Source organism: Melanaphis sacchari, unplaced genomic scaffold (genome assembly GCF_002803265.2).
Source record: "Melanaphis sacchari strain LSU unplaced genomic scaffold, SCAv2.0 Contig135_pilon_pilon, whole genome shotgun sequence".
In the NCBI taxonomy this organism is placed as follows: Eukaryota; Metazoa; Arthropoda; class Insecta; order Hemiptera; family Aphididae; genus Melanaphis; species Melanaphis sacchari.
In genome coordinates, this window is record NW_020270567.1 from 1 (window position 1) to 17258 (window position 17258).

At 38.7% G+C, this 17258-nt stretch overlaps 4 protein-coding genes across 4 annotated transcripts; 1 reads left to right on the plus strand and 3 right to left on the minus strand.

Annotated features, from left to right (window-relative positions):
- Positions 1-3412: 3412 nt before the first annotated feature.
- LOC112591512 lies at positions 3413-4624 on the plus strand. Its single transcript, XM_025335356.1, has one exon. The coding sequence runs from the start codon at positions 3413-3415 to the stop codon at positions 4622-4624; it is 1212 nt and encodes a 403-aa protein (XP_025191141.1).
- A 7688-nt stretch (positions 4625-12312) lies between these two features.
- On the minus strand, positions 12313-12774 carry LOC112591513 (zinc finger BED domain-containing protein 5-like). Its single transcript, XM_025335357.1, has one exon. The coding sequence runs from the start codon at positions 12772-12774 to the stop codon at positions 12313-12315; it is 462 nt and encodes a 153-aa protein (XP_025191142.1).
- A 27-nt stretch (positions 12775-12801) lies between these two features.
- On the minus strand, positions 12802-14112 carry LOC112591514 (protein FAM200B-like). Its single transcript, XM_025335358.1, has one exon. It carries the CDS (start codon positions 14110-14112, stop codon positions 12802-12804), a length of 1311 nt encoding a protein of 436 aa, XP_025191143.1.
- A 337-nt stretch (positions 14113-14449) lies between these two features.
- LOC112591515 (zinc finger MYM-type protein 5-like) lies at positions 14450-15388 on the minus strand. Its single transcript, XM_025335360.1, has one exon. The coding sequence runs from the start codon at positions 15386-15388 to the stop codon at positions 14450-14452; it is 939 nt and encodes a 312-aa protein (XP_025191145.1).
- Between the last annotated feature and the right edge of the window lie 1870 nt (positions 15389-17258).

Below are 17258 nucleotides of genomic sequence, written 5' to 3' on the forward strand. Positions count from 1 at the left end.
GATTCCAAAAGTTTAACGATAGCACGGCCGTTTGAGCTCGGCGTTCGTCAGATCCCTGTGTGAACGCACTCAGAGGTGCTGCGTTATTGCGACACCCACATGAACGGGCCGTGGTCGACGGCCGAAACCGCCTCTGGTGTATTTCGGACCTCGTACAGCCGCCCGATTGGGACGCTGGAAGCGCAACTACGCGCACGCAATGCACCAGAGAGCCAGAGCAGCAGGAGGAAGTACGCAGACCTCAAGCGGAGATATAACCGCGCCTGCTTTAGAGCACGGCGGACGGCCTGGCGCTCCTTCGTTACCGGCACCGGGAACGAGGAGCCCTGGGGACCCGTCTATAAATGGCTAAAAGCCGGGGGAACACGGCCCTCGGAGAAATTACCAGCGTCCATCAGAAAAATGGACGGAACATTTACGTGTTCGCTTAGGGAGACCGGCGAGAGACTTCTCGAGCAACTGGTCCCTGAGGATAGCGACGCTACGGAGACCGCAGGACAGGCGGAAACCCGTAGAGAGACCGGCGTTTATGTGGGTAGGTTCGAGTCGGCATTACCTGGGCTTAGTCCGACGTTCGACCCGGTTGAACCGTGCACGGTCGATGAGGTAAGAGATGCCATTTGGCGGATGAAAACATGTAAGGCCCCGGGCCTGGATGGGATCACGGCAGGAATTTTACGGCAAGCGTGGCCCGTCCTCCAAAACCAAATTACGTTTGCGTTCAATACCTCACTGGCTACGAGGACATTCCCGAGCCTGTGGAAGAACGCGGCGCTGATCGTCATTAGGAAATCGCCCGATAAGGACCCGACGGAGGCTAGGTCGTGTATCGACCCATTAGCTTACTCCCAGTTCTAGCTAAGGCACTGGAACACCTTATCGTGGCGAGAATCCGTAAAGATACGGACATCCATATGTCGGCCAGACAATTTGGTTTCACCAAGAACCTATCGACCGTAGATGCAATGACACATGCCTTCGGCTGGTCAGATGAAAGGCGGGAGAAATACGTCGTAGGCGTATTCCTGGATATATCGGGGGCCTTCGACTGCCTCTGGTGGGCGCAACTAATGAAAGATCTTGAACAGGTTAAATGCGGCTCTGGGTTGATCGCCCTGACAAAGAGCTACCTAGACGGCCGAAAGGCCCACTTGGCGATTGGAGACATGACACTCTCGACGACCCTAACAAAGGGCTGCCCGCAGGGCTCGGAGTTCGGGCCCGACCTCTGGAGGTACGCGGTCAACCCGCTCTTGTCCGGCGATCTTCCCCCGGGGACGGAGATAGTCGCGTACGCGGACGATCTCGCGCTACTTATCTCCGGGAAACACCGTCCGGAGCTCACGGAACGCGCGAACGCGCTGCTAGAAATAGCGTCTAGATGGGCCTCTGACAGGAAACTCACCTTCTCGGCGGCCAAGTCGCAGACCTTGTGGATCAAGGGCCAACTAAGTAAGCCCCTTGACTTGCGACTTGGTGGGACTAAGGTAAAAATGACCCCGGAGGCGAAATACCTCGGGGTCACGTTTGACCCGCAAAGGAAGTTTAGCTCCCATCTGGCGGAAAAGGCTGCGTCCTCGGTAGCGCTATTCAGTCGACTAATATCTGTGGCTAAGGCTAGCTGGGGCCTTAAAGAAAGGACGACAAGGATCCTGTACAAATCGGTGTTCCTGCCGCGTATGAGTTATGCGGCCTCGGTATGGGCCGAGCGCTGCATGGCGCAGTACCGGCATAGAACACGGGCTAACACCGCCCAAAGACGCCCGTTACTGGCAATGACGGGCGCGTATAAGACCACGTCGACGATGGCGCTCCAGGTCATAGCCGGAGTACCTCCCCTCGACTTAGAACTAGTTCGGCTGGCTAAGATCGAACGGGATAAGAACGCCGTGAGGAGAGGCAACAAGTCGGCGTCAGAAGTTGCTGGAAAGGCGAAACAGTATTACGACACTACCATACGCCTCTGGCAGGAAAGATGGGTCGCCAGCGACAAAGGTAGGCGGACGGCGATTTGGTTCCCGGACGTGCGGCGCAGGCTCGAGAGGCCGTGGTTCGTTCCGGACCATTACATCTCGCAGTTTGTGACCGGGCACGGGAACTTCAATTCGTCGCTCTGTCGTTTCAACCTTCGAGGCGAGGCACGTTGCCGGTACGGTATTCCAGAGGAAACCGCAGAGCATGTGCTATACGATTGCCCATCATATAGCCAGGAAAGAAACAAGCTCGCAGCCGCAGCGCAAGCGGAAGGTGTGGACTGGCCGTGCGACTGCGATACCATGACCTCCACGGAGGCCATGTTCCTTGCGTTCAAAAACTTCTCCCGGGAGGTCCTAGAACGTAAAGATGTAGGGCGACCCCGCGGGCACGACCCAGACCCCTAATTTTAAAACCACAGCGGTCGGGCGTGTGGCTAGAGGGCGTACGTGCAGAGCACGGCGCACTGCCAGAGACATGGGGACAGTCTCCCCTATCCACGCGGGAACGAATCGTCCGAGTGGGCCTAGCCGGAACGACCGCCGCTGTCAGCGATGGCGGCGGGGCGAAAGCCTGCGAAGTACCGGATAGTGGCAGGCGAAGCGGGACCCGATAGCCGGACCTAAAGGGCCCTAAGACGGCGCCCCCACAGGATCGTCGAACGCCCTCCGTACTAAGACCCGCCTAGCCGGGAGCGAGGAACGGGATACCTTGCGGGACGGACTGAATGCCTGGTCTCTTCGGAACCGGGTCGGACGGAGAAATCTTGCGGGGCGAATTGGGTGTCCTCGCTCCCTATGAACAAATTCTTGCCTAGACCGAGAGCTCGAACTAAAGGGGCCAGACCACCCATCGGGCGAAGCACGTGCACGTATTCAGCCGGCTCGGGGCTTGATATGAGATAGGCACCGGCAGAAACGGCAATCTGTCGATAAAGATCAAAACCGTACGCGCTATAAAGGAGTCGTCGCGGTACACACAGCGGTGCCCCGACCGACTTGCTTGCGGACAAGGCAGTTGCGAGGGCCTGAACGCCGGGTTCAAACCTTGTACCACGGGACTCGGAGTAAGCCCCGTCGAGTCGGCTTGCTAATAGCGCCTCAACGCTCCGGGGGTGCTGGACCCGAGGCGCACGACCGCGTGGACTCACCGAGGACTCGCGCTCGCCCGCACCGGGGAAGGCACACTTGAGGAAGGACTCGTGGTGGTTGTGGGAGTACCGCCTTAGTAGAAGGGGTTTGACTCAGGCGATAATCCGTCGGGCTCTGGCCGCGGCGGTCACTCATTATGGCGCCCGAGGTGAGGCGGCGCCCCGGGTAGGACCCCCGGAGCAATCTGGGATTACTGCCCGGAAGAGACAACTCCGCGGTTACATAAAGGGGCTGAGTGTCTCCGGGGCAACCCGGAAGAACTGGTCGACCCCGCAACACACGGAAAGATGTTGTGCAGATTGTCTAACAAAATAATTAAAAAATTAAAATTAAACATAAGTCGGCGTTATTTGTGGACCGATTCGACAATAGTGATAGCTTGGATTTCATCACCTTCAGCAAATTGGAATGTGTTCGTCTCCCATCGAGTGGGTGAAATTCAAGACTTGACGTCAGCTCATGAGTGGCGTCATGTGAAAAGTGATGATAATCCCGCTGACGTTATTTCCCGCGGCCGAGATCCTTCTATGATACAAAGTGAAAAAATCTGGTGGGAAGGTCCTACATGGCTAAAGAAAAATGAAAGCTTTTGGCCAACAATACCCAAGGTTGATAAGAAAGTCGAAATTCCTGAAATGCGAAAAACAATCAACCTCGTGTCAACAGTTAGTAACGATTGGTCAGTTATAGAACGTAGTTCATCATGGATGAAATTATTGCGTGTCATTGCGTACTGTCTACGTTTCAATCGTCTTAAGGTAAAAAATATCGGACTAATACAACCCGACGAAATAGTCAAGGCAACTCAATGCATAGTGAAAGCAGTGCAAGTCCAGTATTGGTCAGAAGAAATCGCCGATTTGAAAGCAACTGGTCAGGTGTCTAAAAAAAGCAAAATATTTCGTTTATGTGCATTCTTAGATAAAAATCAAATTCTCAGAGTGGGTGGCAGACTAAAAAACGCCGAGACACTTGACGTTTTTCAACGACATCCTATGCTGATTCCACAAACGTGTTCTGTCTCTAAGTTAATATTTCGCGATGCACACGAAAGAACAATGCATGGGGGTCCAGCTGCAATGCTTTCTTATGTTCGAGAACGTTTTTGGACTATACATGGACGTAACATGGCCAGAAAGATATTTTATGAATGCGTTCATTGTTTTAGAACAAAACCTGTTACCGTTCAACCAATAATGGGTAACCTGCCAAAACAAAGGATAGAACCAAGTCGACCATTCTCCGTATGTGGTATAGATTTCGCTGGACCTTTCATGATTAAAGGAAGTTTACGTCGAAATGCACCGATTACAAAGGGATACTTATGCGTTTTCGTATGTTTTGCCACGAAGGCAATACATCTCGAATTTGTTTGTGACTTGTCAACGCAAGCATTTCTAAATGCACTTAAACGTTTCACCAGCCGAAGAGGACTCTGTTCAGATATATACTCAGACAATGCAACAAATTTCGTTGGGGCCAATCGCAGATTATCCTAGTTAAAAAATTTATTTCATAACGAAGAAAGTATGGAAACCATCCAAGGATATTTCACCAAATTGGAAATCCGCTGGCATTTCATACCGCCTCGATCCCCCCATTTCGGGGGTTTATGGGAAGCTGCGGTAAAATCGGTAAAGACTCATTTATACAGAACGGTAGGTAACGCAAATATGACTTATGAGGAATTGAACACTGTTGTAATTCAAGTAGAGGCTTGTCTAAATTCTCGCCCCTTGTGCCCGTTGTCCTCCGATCCTTCCGACTTAAAGGCTTTAACTCCGGCCCATTTCCTTACTGGAGACTCGTTGATTGCTATACCTGAGCCTGACACTACCACCACACCTATAAATAGATTAAATAGGTGGCGAAGAGTAACACAGGCATTCCAACAAATATGGTCTCGATGGCAAAAGGAATATTTGGCTCAATTACAGCAACGTAGTAGATGGGAAGGCGAGAAGGGGCCCAGAGTGAAGATTGGTACAGTGGTATTGATGAAGGAAGATAACATACCTCCTTTACAATGGAAATTGGGCAAGGTAGTACAAGTACATACTGGTCCGGACAATGTTGTAAGAGTGGTCACATTACTGTCTGCCAAAGGTCAATTCACGCGAGCTATCCGGATGGTGTGTCCATTACCTTTTGAGGGGAATCAAGCTGTTTAAAAATTCCACAACAAACTTAAATTTTGTCTATGTTAATATCTCTATAATTATAAATTTATTTGTTTTTAAAGTCTCATATACTTTGACTTACGTTGTCATTTTCTTTTGTACTTTCATTATTAGCATTGTATAAAAAAAAAAAAAAATGTATTAAGGTCTTGAAACATTATTGAGTTGTACAATGTTTCAAAGCGGGCGGTATGTTTGATTTCGAGCACAACATCAATCGGTCAACGGTTGTTGTCGATGCCGTTATCAACAAAAAAATGCGAGTCAGTCGTACTTTGTAATAATAATGTGCTCGAGTGCAAAATCGTCCGTTTTTAAACAAAAAAAAATCTTTTCGTTTAAATAATAAAATCGTTTTCGAGTAAAATATACTTTATACTTTATTCCTACCTTCGGGTCTCGCCCGTAAAACATTTCGAAAGAAAACATGGTCCATTCGAGCCGGATGCGTTAGTGCGTTACGCGTATAAAGTTAAATTCACGTGTTTACACGCCTCGCAGTTCGCTTTTTTTAAAGGTCGAATAAAGTATTCATCGTAAATTTATTCTGTCGTTCGATCGCAGAAATGTTTGGTTTGTTGTTTAAAATCATTAATTCGTAATTCGTAATTCATTAATTCGTAATTCGTTAATTCGTTATTCGTTATAGCGAAATTGCCGAAATTCGTACAAGCGTCGAATCGGTGTAACGTTATTGTTAGTAGTCGTACCGTCGCCGCATATAAGTGTCACGTCGTATATTGATATCACGTTATCACGTATAGTTGTTTACATTAATATGACGATATCTGATATCGTATAATCATATAATTCGTGCTCATAATATCGGAATACATGAGTTTTATTCGTACAAATTCAACTGTAAATTGAAGCGAATTATAGTTCATCATGTCGTTCAGTAAGAAATCGAATTGTCCGTGGTCAGCAGCTCAACACGGATCAAACGTCGATTAAAGGTCAGAGATTTAATTCTTAATTACCTTAGGCAAATTCCTCGTATAGATACAGCAGTGTTTCTTTTTTTTTGTTTGGTCGTTACAATTCAACTTAATTTGCGTTACCTTACCGTAGTAGTCTATTTAAATCTGAATAATTAATTATTTATTATGGGTGAACCGGCAACGCTTGTAAGTCGCCGCGGAGTATTAAAGGGCCAAATGACGCGTATTTTAAGTTACACGCTAGGAGAACGAAGTAACCTCGAGGTTAATCAGATAAGAAGTCGAAAAGATCGTTTAAAAGAGTTGTTTGATGCTTTCGAGGAAGTTCAGTCGTCAATTGAAGAAGAGAGCGGTGTATCGGAGGATAGTGAAAATTACCGCGTCGAAGTCGAAGATGTTTATTATAAAGCTATGGCAAATTGTGATAAAATTATAAAAGAAGAGGAACTAGAGCAAAGCATCAGTTATCCGCGTGCAAATAGTGAAATTCAAAACAATAGTAATACGAGTAGTAATCAAGTAGCACCCGTGAAATTAGCTGCGTTGCAAATACCAAAATTTACGGGCCTATATTCGGAATGGGCAACCTTTTATGACATTTTCACAGCATTTGTACATAACAATAGAGATATATCGGAAATACAAAAATTTTTCTATTTGCGTGAAGCACTCGAAGGTGATGCCGAAAAATGTTTGCAATGTTTAGGAACAACCGCCGAAAATTATAGAATCGCATGGCAAACCTTAGTATCGCGTTATAACAATAAAAAAGTGTTAATTCAAAATCATACTAAGGCGTTGTATGGGTTACCTGCTGTCACGTCAGAATCGTCATTTCAATTGCGTCAATTAATCGATGGGCTAAACGGTCATATAAATGCTCTTCAAATGTTAGGTCAGCAACCTAAATTGTGGGGTTCATTACTAATTCATTTAATTACGATTAAACTTGACAAAGAATGCCTGCGCGAATGGGAAACAGTTTCAGAAAAGAATGAAATTTCTACGGCAGAAAAGTTATTAGAATTTTTACAAAACAGATTCTTAGTGTTAGAAGCAATCGAATCATCGAATGGTGATAATGTGCAACAAGTAAGCGGTACTGTAACCAAAAGATGGCCAAATAAGTCAACTGCGCACGTTTCAACGAATGAAATAAAATGTTATAATTGCGCTAGTGCACATACAATTTATCGTTGTCCGTCATTTTTAGCCTTGTCAGTTAGCGATCGTATAAAGAAAATCGATGCTCTTAAATTGTGCAAAATTTGTTTACGTCCTCATCCTAATGTTAAATGTCAATCACGTCGTTGTGCCAAATGTTCGCGCTCTCACAATAGTTTATTACATTTAATGAAAGTAGACAATTTTAAAAAGAAAAATTTCGCCACTACGACCAGTGAGCCCAGTACAAATAATACGTTGACTGAAAAGTCAAATGTAAATTCAACGGAAGCCGCATCGATAAGTGTTCATGCATCAAAGATAGATAGCGCGACCGTTTTATTAGCTACAGCTATTGTAAAGGTATATAACAAAGACGGAAAGTCAATGAAGTGTCGTGTATTATTAGATACTGGTTCGCAAAATAATTTTATGACTGAGGAAGTATGTCAAATATTAAAATTACGACGTTCGAAAATATCATGTGCTATCGCCGGTATAGGTCAGTCTCAACAAAAATCGTCATCCGCAGTGTGTGCAACAATAGAATCGCTAGGTTCAAATTACAAATCAACCTTTGAATTTTTGGAGTTACCTAAATTAACTAACAATATACCGTTAATACATATAGATACATCCAACATGAACGTTCCAAGAAATATTCAGCTGGCTGACCCACAATATTATAAACCACAGAAAATTGATATTATTTTAGGTGCCTCGGTATTTTTTGAGGTATTAGGAACCGATCGTATTCAGCCAGTGAAAAATGGAGTATTCTTTCAAGAAACACATTTTGGTTATATTACAAGTGGCCAAGTACCTAGCACGAAAAACAACCCGCCCAGCTCAATTATGTCGTTTGTCGCGTGCACTGACCTGTTAAGATTGGAAGAAAAGGTTTCAAGATTTTGGCAATCGGAAGAAATCTCGTCGGAAAAGTCGTATTCGCTCGAAGAAAAATTATGTCAACAGCTCTTTGATAATACAGTAAAAAGACGAGAAGACGGAAGATTTACAGTTTGTTTGCCGTTTCGCGATTCTGTAGCGAAATTAGGCGAGTCACTAGACATAGCATTGAGAAGATTTCTGGCATTAGAACGACGATTAAATGCAAACGAGTCCTTAAAGGAAGATTATGTAAAATTCATGGAAGAATATCAAAGTTTAGGTCACATGTCACCTGTGGATTCATATGATCTGAAAAACCATTATTTTTTACCGCACCATGCCGTAATAAAAACTGATAGCACCACCACTAAATTGCGTGTCGTTTTTGACGGCACGTGCCGAACTACTTCGAATCTAAGCCTAAACGATGTATTATTGAAAGGTCCTGTAATACAGGAAGAGCTCGTTACCTTGTTGGCGCGATTTCGGACCCATAAATACGTTATAACAGCCGATATTAAGCAAATGTATCGTCAAGTCCTGATCGAAGAAAAGCATCGAGATTATCAATTAATATTATGGCGTCCTAGTACTAATGAAAAAATACAAATATATCGTTTAAACACCATAACGTATGGCACCGTTCCGGCTTCGTTTTTAGCGACAGGCTGTCTACACAAGTTGGCAGAAGAAGAATTGACAAACCATCCAGGTGCCTCCGAAATCATTCAAAATGATTTCTATATGGATGACCTGCTGTCGGGAGCAAATACAATTCCAGATACTATACGTATAAGAGACGACGTTATAAATATTTTACGTAAAGGTGGTTTTGAGTTACGCAAATGGGCAGCCAATGATCCTATTTTACTAGAAGGTATACTCGGAAATAATAAGGAAAAGAACTTAATTATGGAGTTGGATAACGGTCCTACAAAAATTTTGGGACTTATTTGGAATCCAAAAGATGACTTATTGCAGTATAAGGTTACACCATACGAAAGTGGCTCCGTAATAAACAAAAGAAAAATACTACTACGTAGTACTAGATCCAAAAAAATGGCTTACTTCCGATAATGATGAAATCGAAAAATATTACATTTGGAGATGATAAAATACGTCACTTATGTCGCCTTTCAATTAAATAAAGAAAATGATATTGTTCGGGGTTTTCAAATATTCAAATTGGAAGGAGGAAAGAAGTGTTCCAGACGACTTACAAATACTTTTAAAACCTTAGCGACTATTCCGATATCTACAAGTGAGTGCGAGAAATTTTAGCTCAATGAATGAAATTATAACACCTCTCAGATCTTCATTAAATATTAGTACAGTCTCTGCACTTTATTTATGAATTGTGTTGGCCCTCCCCCACTGAATTTCGTCCTGAAAATATGTACGGTCATGGTTAGCCAAAGGTGGACATGCTGCTGATGACAATGCAAGTCGAAACGTGACAAAAATTGACGACAAATATTCAGCATTATGGAAATTATTATAAACTATGTATTCAATTTGATTGTAAATTTTTTAAGCTTAAAATTCAAAATAATTAAATTAAAATTAATATTATAATACTCATATTAATTTTAAACGTTCCGTTCGTAAAATTTTCATTTCGAGCACTGGACAATATGTATATAACTGACTTTACAATATTTGATTAAAATTTATAATCATGTACATTTCAAGTTTTTCTTTAAAATTATGTCTTCTGTCACTTAATATATTTTTTAACTGCGAAAACACGTTCTACGTCGACACTTGTTATCGGGCATTGTTTGTAGCAGCTTATAATACAGGATCTTCTTTTAAATCTACATAATTTTCATTTATTAAATTGTTGTACAGTTTTAAAATATTGTATCCGGAAAAAATTTCTGTTTTTGATAAAATATCAAATACTGATTTGAATTTTCATATAGTATTATCCTATAGACTGCAGTAGTACTGTATGTGTATACTGAATATGTAATCGATAATCTATCGGACGCATACTAGTTGCGGACGAAATTATTCAGGTCAATATTGTAACATAACAATTGCGGACACGTTTTCGTTATCATAGTACTAGTTGCTACAAAGTTTTTAAATAAAATCTGTAATTTGCGGACACAAATTTCCCTTCACCACTTTTCATTTTATAGTTTTGTAGCAAAATTTTTGAAACAGCATGTATAAATGATAATCACTGATTTCACCATTTGAATATTGCAACATTTGTTTACTAATAATCCTCTTTCGACAGTTCTTTGGCTCGTTTAAATTTTACAGCAGTATAGTTTATTTTAGGATAGCTACTAGGTGTACTTCATTTATGGCCTCGATCAATTGATATATATTAGGGTACTGCGATAAAACATACCATTAATTTTAGCATGGAAACTTTCACAAGCATTTGTGGTTCGTGAAATAGATGAAGAAATTCGCCCATATTTCTGGAGAAATATTGCAGAATCTATTATTATAGTTCAAAACATAATCTAAAAAATCGTGTATAAGTATAGCCAGTGGTAGCGTAGACATAAAGTCATCTGTAAACAGTCATCCACTTCTGTTGGTAGCAAAAACGGTAGACCAAAAATGATTTTAAAAAGTTCCCATTTTCGCCCTCTTATATACTTTAGCTAGACCTAATGACTGTATTTTTCGGTACCAAGCTTGTCCGAGATGGAACCGACATCCTTTTATTTTGCTCATTGACCATACTAGACGAACAGCTGAGTGAATAGATTGTTCAAAATCAATATGAAAAGTAGTTGGTAGGATTGGTGAACGTTTTTTTAAAAATTCTAGTGCTGTACAATAATCAGTAACTGATTTGCCAACCAAAAAACAAAAAAATAATGGTACGTAAACACTATTTTTTACGCCATGAACCACGAATAATTGATTGTACGCAATTAGTATGTTACATTTGTGTCCGCAATTCGTATGTTACCTTTTTAGATTTCATCCGCAACTCGCATGGTTTTTGTGACTTTGTCCGCAACTAGGAAACACCGAATCTATCGACTATCGTAGTAAGGTACCTTAGTCATTATCTTAATTACTTCGTATTACATGGTTGTATATATATATAATTATATTGTTAGATATAAAAGTCCAATACTTTGTATAACAACATAATATAGCACCGATAAAAATAATACAAAAATACAAAAATATTTGTAAAAAAGTACATTTTTATAAAAAAAAAACCCGAAACGTGCAATTTTGTGCAACATAAAACTTTCTTTAAATTAATCTACATCTCTTGATTTGGATTTGTAGCTTGTTTCTATTGAATTTAGAACACGCCATAAAAAGATGCAATTACACGGGAATCCGGTCTTTAGTCATAGCCTTGTCCCCTGCAGTTTTTCAGTTTGAGATTATGTATATTTAATAAATTTAAAATACTTTCAGACAGCCCTTTTCCAGTTGAATCGTTTATAGGAGTGAATTGAAAAAAAATGTTCACTTATATCTACATTTTCTTTAGATAAATCGACAAATCTGATAGTCAAAGACAATTGCTCTATGTGGTTTACATCAGGAGTGCAATCAGCTATGATAGAATAATATTTAGCTTTGTGGGCTTTGGATATGATTGTAGCAGTGACTTTGTCTGCCATTATTTGAATCAGTTCATTTAAAATATTTTTTCCACAATAATGGTCCTTAATTTCATTTTTTTTAAATTCGAGTTACACGATCTTGCATTATAGCAGAGGTATTCAAACTTTTTCATCCCAAGGCTCCTTCAAGTCTTCACAAAATGTTGACGGCTCCCAAATTAAAAATGACAAAAAAATCAATGTTTATATGAATGTAATTTATATTTTATACTAATTATTTATTTACCATATTACATATATAAAAAAATTATAAATAAGTAGTTATTGTAAAAAAAAATATAACAAAATATTTTATGTTTAGTCTTAGGAAATATAACTCAATAAAATTACAATAATATTAAATAATCAATATTACTTATTACTAGATTTTTAGTGAGATGGATGCGCTTGTTCAAATATGTTCAAATCGTGGCTCAAGTTTGGAAATAGCTATTCTCATCTCCTTCTCAACGTTCACTTTTGATCGATATTTTGTTTTAATTACGGCTAACGCAGAAAACCCGGTCTCACAGAGGTACGAAGTTGCAAAAGGTGTTAAATTTTTCAAAGCTTTGGTGGCCAATTCGGTGTATTGTAGTTTCACATGCGTCCAAAATTGTGTTAACGACGATGATCCGAACTTGGTCTTCATTGTGGAATCTGATGTTACATCGATCCACTGTTCTTGTTCAATAGATGACAAATTTGTTGGAAGGTCAGCACTGAAGGGATCTTTGATCCAATTTTGTTGTTGATTATTTTTTGGAAAATAGTGTTCGAAATGAATTTTGAGGTTAGATAAGTGGTCAATGAACTCATTTTTGACGATCTCATTCAAGTTCATATCATTTTCTTTTAGAAATGTATGGAGCATAGGAAAGCAGTCATTAAAAGTGTTGTCTTATATTTTAGTCTTCCATAAAACTAATTTTCTTTGGAAAGCCGTAATTTTATCAAGAAGCTCAAAAATGTGGGTTTCATTTCCTTGTAACGATTTATTTAATATATTTAGCTTTGAAAAAATATCGGAAAGATATGACAGTTTTGTAAGAAAATCAGTGTCTTCAAATTGTTTGTAGTATTCATGGTGGTCTAAAAGAAAAATATGAAGTTCTTTTCTAAGTTCGAGTACTCTTGCCACTACATTTCCACGTGAAAGCCATCGAGAATTGCAATAGTAAAGTAAGGAAGTGTGCTCAGCTCCCATATCAACACACATTTGTTCGAAACATCTGGATTTCAACAGACGAGTTTTAATGAAGTTAACGATTTTAATAGTTGATTGCAATACCTCATCAAGAGATGGGCTGATAGATTTTGAAGCGAGAGCTTCTCTGTAAATTATGCAATGAGTCCATACAGCAAATGGGGCTTTTCTTTTAATGAGGGCTTGAAGTCCGTTGTAACATCCTGACATCGAACGAGCTCCATCAGTACAAATACCACAGCACATTTTCCACATTAAATTATTTTCCGTTATGAAAAAATCGAGCATTTGGAATAAATCTACTGCTCTAGCTTGACTTTTAATAGTTCGGCAAAAAAGAAGATCTTCGTGAAAAACGCCACCATCTATAAACCTAACGTAACAGATTAGGTGGCCATCATTATAATTATCAGTGGCTTCGTCCAGTTGTAGAGAAAAATCCTTGCCTTTTAATTTATCTATCAACTGATCGTTAATATCTTCAGCTAAATCAAGTATTCTGCGACTAATAGTAGTATCTGATAATGGTATGTTCATTAATTGCTTGGCAGCAACCTCCTCAAGCATAATTGACACCATATCCATTGCTGCCGGTAAAATGAGCTGTTCTGCGATAGTGTGTGGTTTTTTACATTTAGCGACCTGATAAGCAACTTTGTAAGATGCAAGCAGAGCCTTAGAAGGTATCTTAGCATGCTTGGCAAAGGTTGTCTTTTGTTCACGCATTGCTTTTAATTTTGACTCAAAATATGTACGTGGTTTATTTTTCAAAGTTTCATGTACCGTTTCTAAATGACGTTTCATTTTATTAGGGAGCATGCTTTCAACAGCCGTAACTTTGAAACAAATAACACACTGTGGACGTTCTTCATTCTCCACTACCGTATACGTAAAACCATAATCCATGTAACTCTCATCATATTTACGGTGTTTTGATTTTCTTACAGTATTAGAACTATCAAATTCCGGATTATCACGTTTAGGTCTGTTCAAAAATTTATCCATCCTGATATAAATCTAAAACTTAACTAAAACGAGAAAACTATCAATTGTGTACACGTAAACACGTTAATAGTCAATAGATAAACACAACTTGCGACTAATACTGCCAAACACGACAAACGCACTGATAATTTAACGATGGCAATCGATGGTATCGCTATCGCTATCGCAACTTACGCGACCAATTAAAGCTATATTTAGTGAATGATTGTTGTAGATTGTAGACTGTAGACAATTCAACGTTTCCCAAACGGTGTGCCTCAATGATAATAACAAACGTTTTTCGTAAAAATATTTTATTAATTAAAAATAATTTATATTATAAAATATTTATTGGTTTTCAATTATATGACGCGGCTCCCTTCGACAACTCCCGCGACGCCCCTGGGAGCCGCGACGCACAGTTTGAATACCTCTGCATTATAGGATCAAACTTGGCAAACAATTGAATAAGACCAAGATATTTTCCATTATTCGGACTGTAAAGTTTATCAGAAACTCCGCGGAAAGCTATGTTATTTTCTGCCAAGTATAAGGCAATGTTCATTAAGCGTGTTAAAACTTGATTCCAGCGCTCAGATTCTTTTTGAATTAGTAACTGTTCCAAGTGATCAATTGATTTCCCACTTTTAAGTCTTAATTCAGTTTCTATCCACTTAGTATAAGATAAAATATGATTACTACAGGTTTCATGAGATTTTAAGGTGGATGATAAATGAATCCAATCATTGAAGCCCGTATTTGCCAGAGAAGATCTTGATCCTTGGTGAAAACATAAACAACAAAAACAATATACTCTATCTGAACTTTCGGAATATATGAGCCAACGCCGAGGAATAAGTTCATTATTTGGGAGTGTACGAGAATAATGAATACTTGAAAAATGTCGATCTTTATCATCCTTTGGATATTGTTTTAAAAACACTTGTCTAGGGCCATACGAAATTATTAAATCTTTTAGTTTAGAACTTATAACTTTAGGCCATAAAGCTGGATCATGATCATATATATTATTATCGATTGTAACAGGAGAATTTTGAACTAAATGTGATTCTTTATTTATGTCATTGTTTGCAGTATCAGGAATAATTGTTTTATTAATGTTATTAAGAACAAAATTACTCGTAATTGCGATAGAATCACATTGATTGTTGGAAATTTTATCCGATTCAATCTGGGTATTTTCACTATTAAATCCTATTGAAGCCGAGGTGGATGGTGAACTATGAAATTCATTACTTTCAGATAATGAGCTATTTAAATACTTCTGAAGATTCATTGACTTTTTATTTCGTTCAAATTCGATTTCTTTTTTTATATTCTGCTCCAGGGGTTTTTTTTTTTAATCCAGACATTTTTATTTTATGTTTGATTATCAATAAATCGAAACTGTTAAAGAAAAACATTTTATTTATTAGAAAATTATCATGAAAAATGAACATAACACAATTTATAATATAAATAATATGTATAAATAATTAAATATAAATAAGTATATAAAAAAATCATGACTTTGGCCCTTTAGTGAAACTTTATAAACAGCTTGAGATACAAGAAATAACCATTTTCATAATTGTAGTAGTAATTCTAATTCTAATAATTATTTCGTAATTATAGTATATAATTCGTAACTATAGTATACATTTCATAAAATATAATGATTATAACTAACTATTATTATAACACAATAAGCAAAATATTTTTTTTTGATTCTAAAATAGCAAAATTATAAAATAAACGTGAGTACATATTTTAACCACAACTTTATTATTATTCAACCAATTATGATTATACGATATTTGCAAGTAGATACTGCAATAAGTGCCGATAACAATTCAGTGAATTGAAAAATAGAAAACAAAAAAAACTAAAATACATCTAATACATCCCACGCAAAACCATTTACAATTTTAAATACATAATAAATATTACGTTTAATTAAGTTTTAAAGCTTACCTATTGTAAATTGTAATTGTAGACTGCAACTAACATGTGTCCACCTCAACAGTCAAAATGAAAAGAACAAAGAAATTCAAAAATGATTTTACGTAGGTACATGCGAATACGATTCATAATAAATTATCGTTATCGAGTCGGTCCGCTTATCTAATCGCTCAGTCGGTCACAATAATATTAGTTAGTAGTTACTGTTGTACAATAAAACATAATAATATTATCTGATACAATATTCGACAAACTATTATTGCGATAAAAATTTACGACTACCTGGATACCTTGCGACTAACACATAGATCCCGAGCGGCTACGACGAGATTAGAAATTGCCTAGTACCACCACCACACCACCGCTCATATGCAAACTGTACAAGAATTTTACCGCCAGTGCTTGAGGGTGTTCTAATTTTAACGCATCTTGCGCGACCCCCTGATTTTGGCGCCCCTGTGCCGACGCACACATCGATCGTATCTAAAGCCGGCCCTGACGGACACTTCCTAAAAGCGAACGTTTTTATGGGAACGGGGACATTTTCACCACTTTTATACAGGAAAACCTCTAAATAACGGACACTTTTATGGCAATTTCATTTTTGATTTTGACGATTTTTATCGTAAATGTTGAATAATCGTGGAATGCCTCAATAAATATCTATCTAACTATCTTATATAATCTGACTACTATTCATTATTATACTATGTACAATTATAGTTTATCTAATCCGTCCGTTATCTATAAAAACGTTTTTCATACGATTTTTCAACAGTTTATGTTCTTCTATCGATATACAGAACACTTCACTGTTCTCCAACGCAGTCGAATTAGAAAATGCCTTGATACATGAAATTACTATGCATCAAGGTCTTAAATAAGCTAAAGTAACTGATTTTTTCAATAAATGTTAATTTTTGTTTACATTTTCATTAATTTTTACATAGATAATAATATCAGAACTTTAAATAATACATAATAGGTATGTATAATAAATATTTGTATTAAAATAATAAAAATTATAGGTATACATATATCATTATTATACATATTGCATATATACATATAAATAATGTTGTACATAGTTATTAATTTCTGCAAGTTATTTCCCCCCTCTGAATAGCGGATACCTTTAAATAACGGACAAAATTAAGGTGACCGAGAGTGTCCGGTATTTAGAGGTTTTACTGTATACGTAGGTC

Coding starts and splice junctions, on each gene's coding strand:
- LOC112591514 (XM_025335358.1), bottom strand. CDS start 14,112: ATGGATAAATTTTTGAACAGACCTAAACGTGATAATCCGGAATTTGAT.
- LOC112591513 (XM_025335357.1), bottom strand. CDS start 12,774: ATGCTCCATACATTTCTAAAAGAAAATGATATGAACTTGAATGAGATC.
- LOC112591515 (XM_025335360.1), bottom strand. CDS start 15,388: ATGAATCTTCAGAAGTATTTAAATAGCTCATTATCTGAAAGTAATGAA.
- LOC112591512 (XM_025335356.1), top strand. CDS start 3,413: ATGTTGTGCAGATTGTCTAACAAAATAATTAAAAAATTAAAATTAAAC.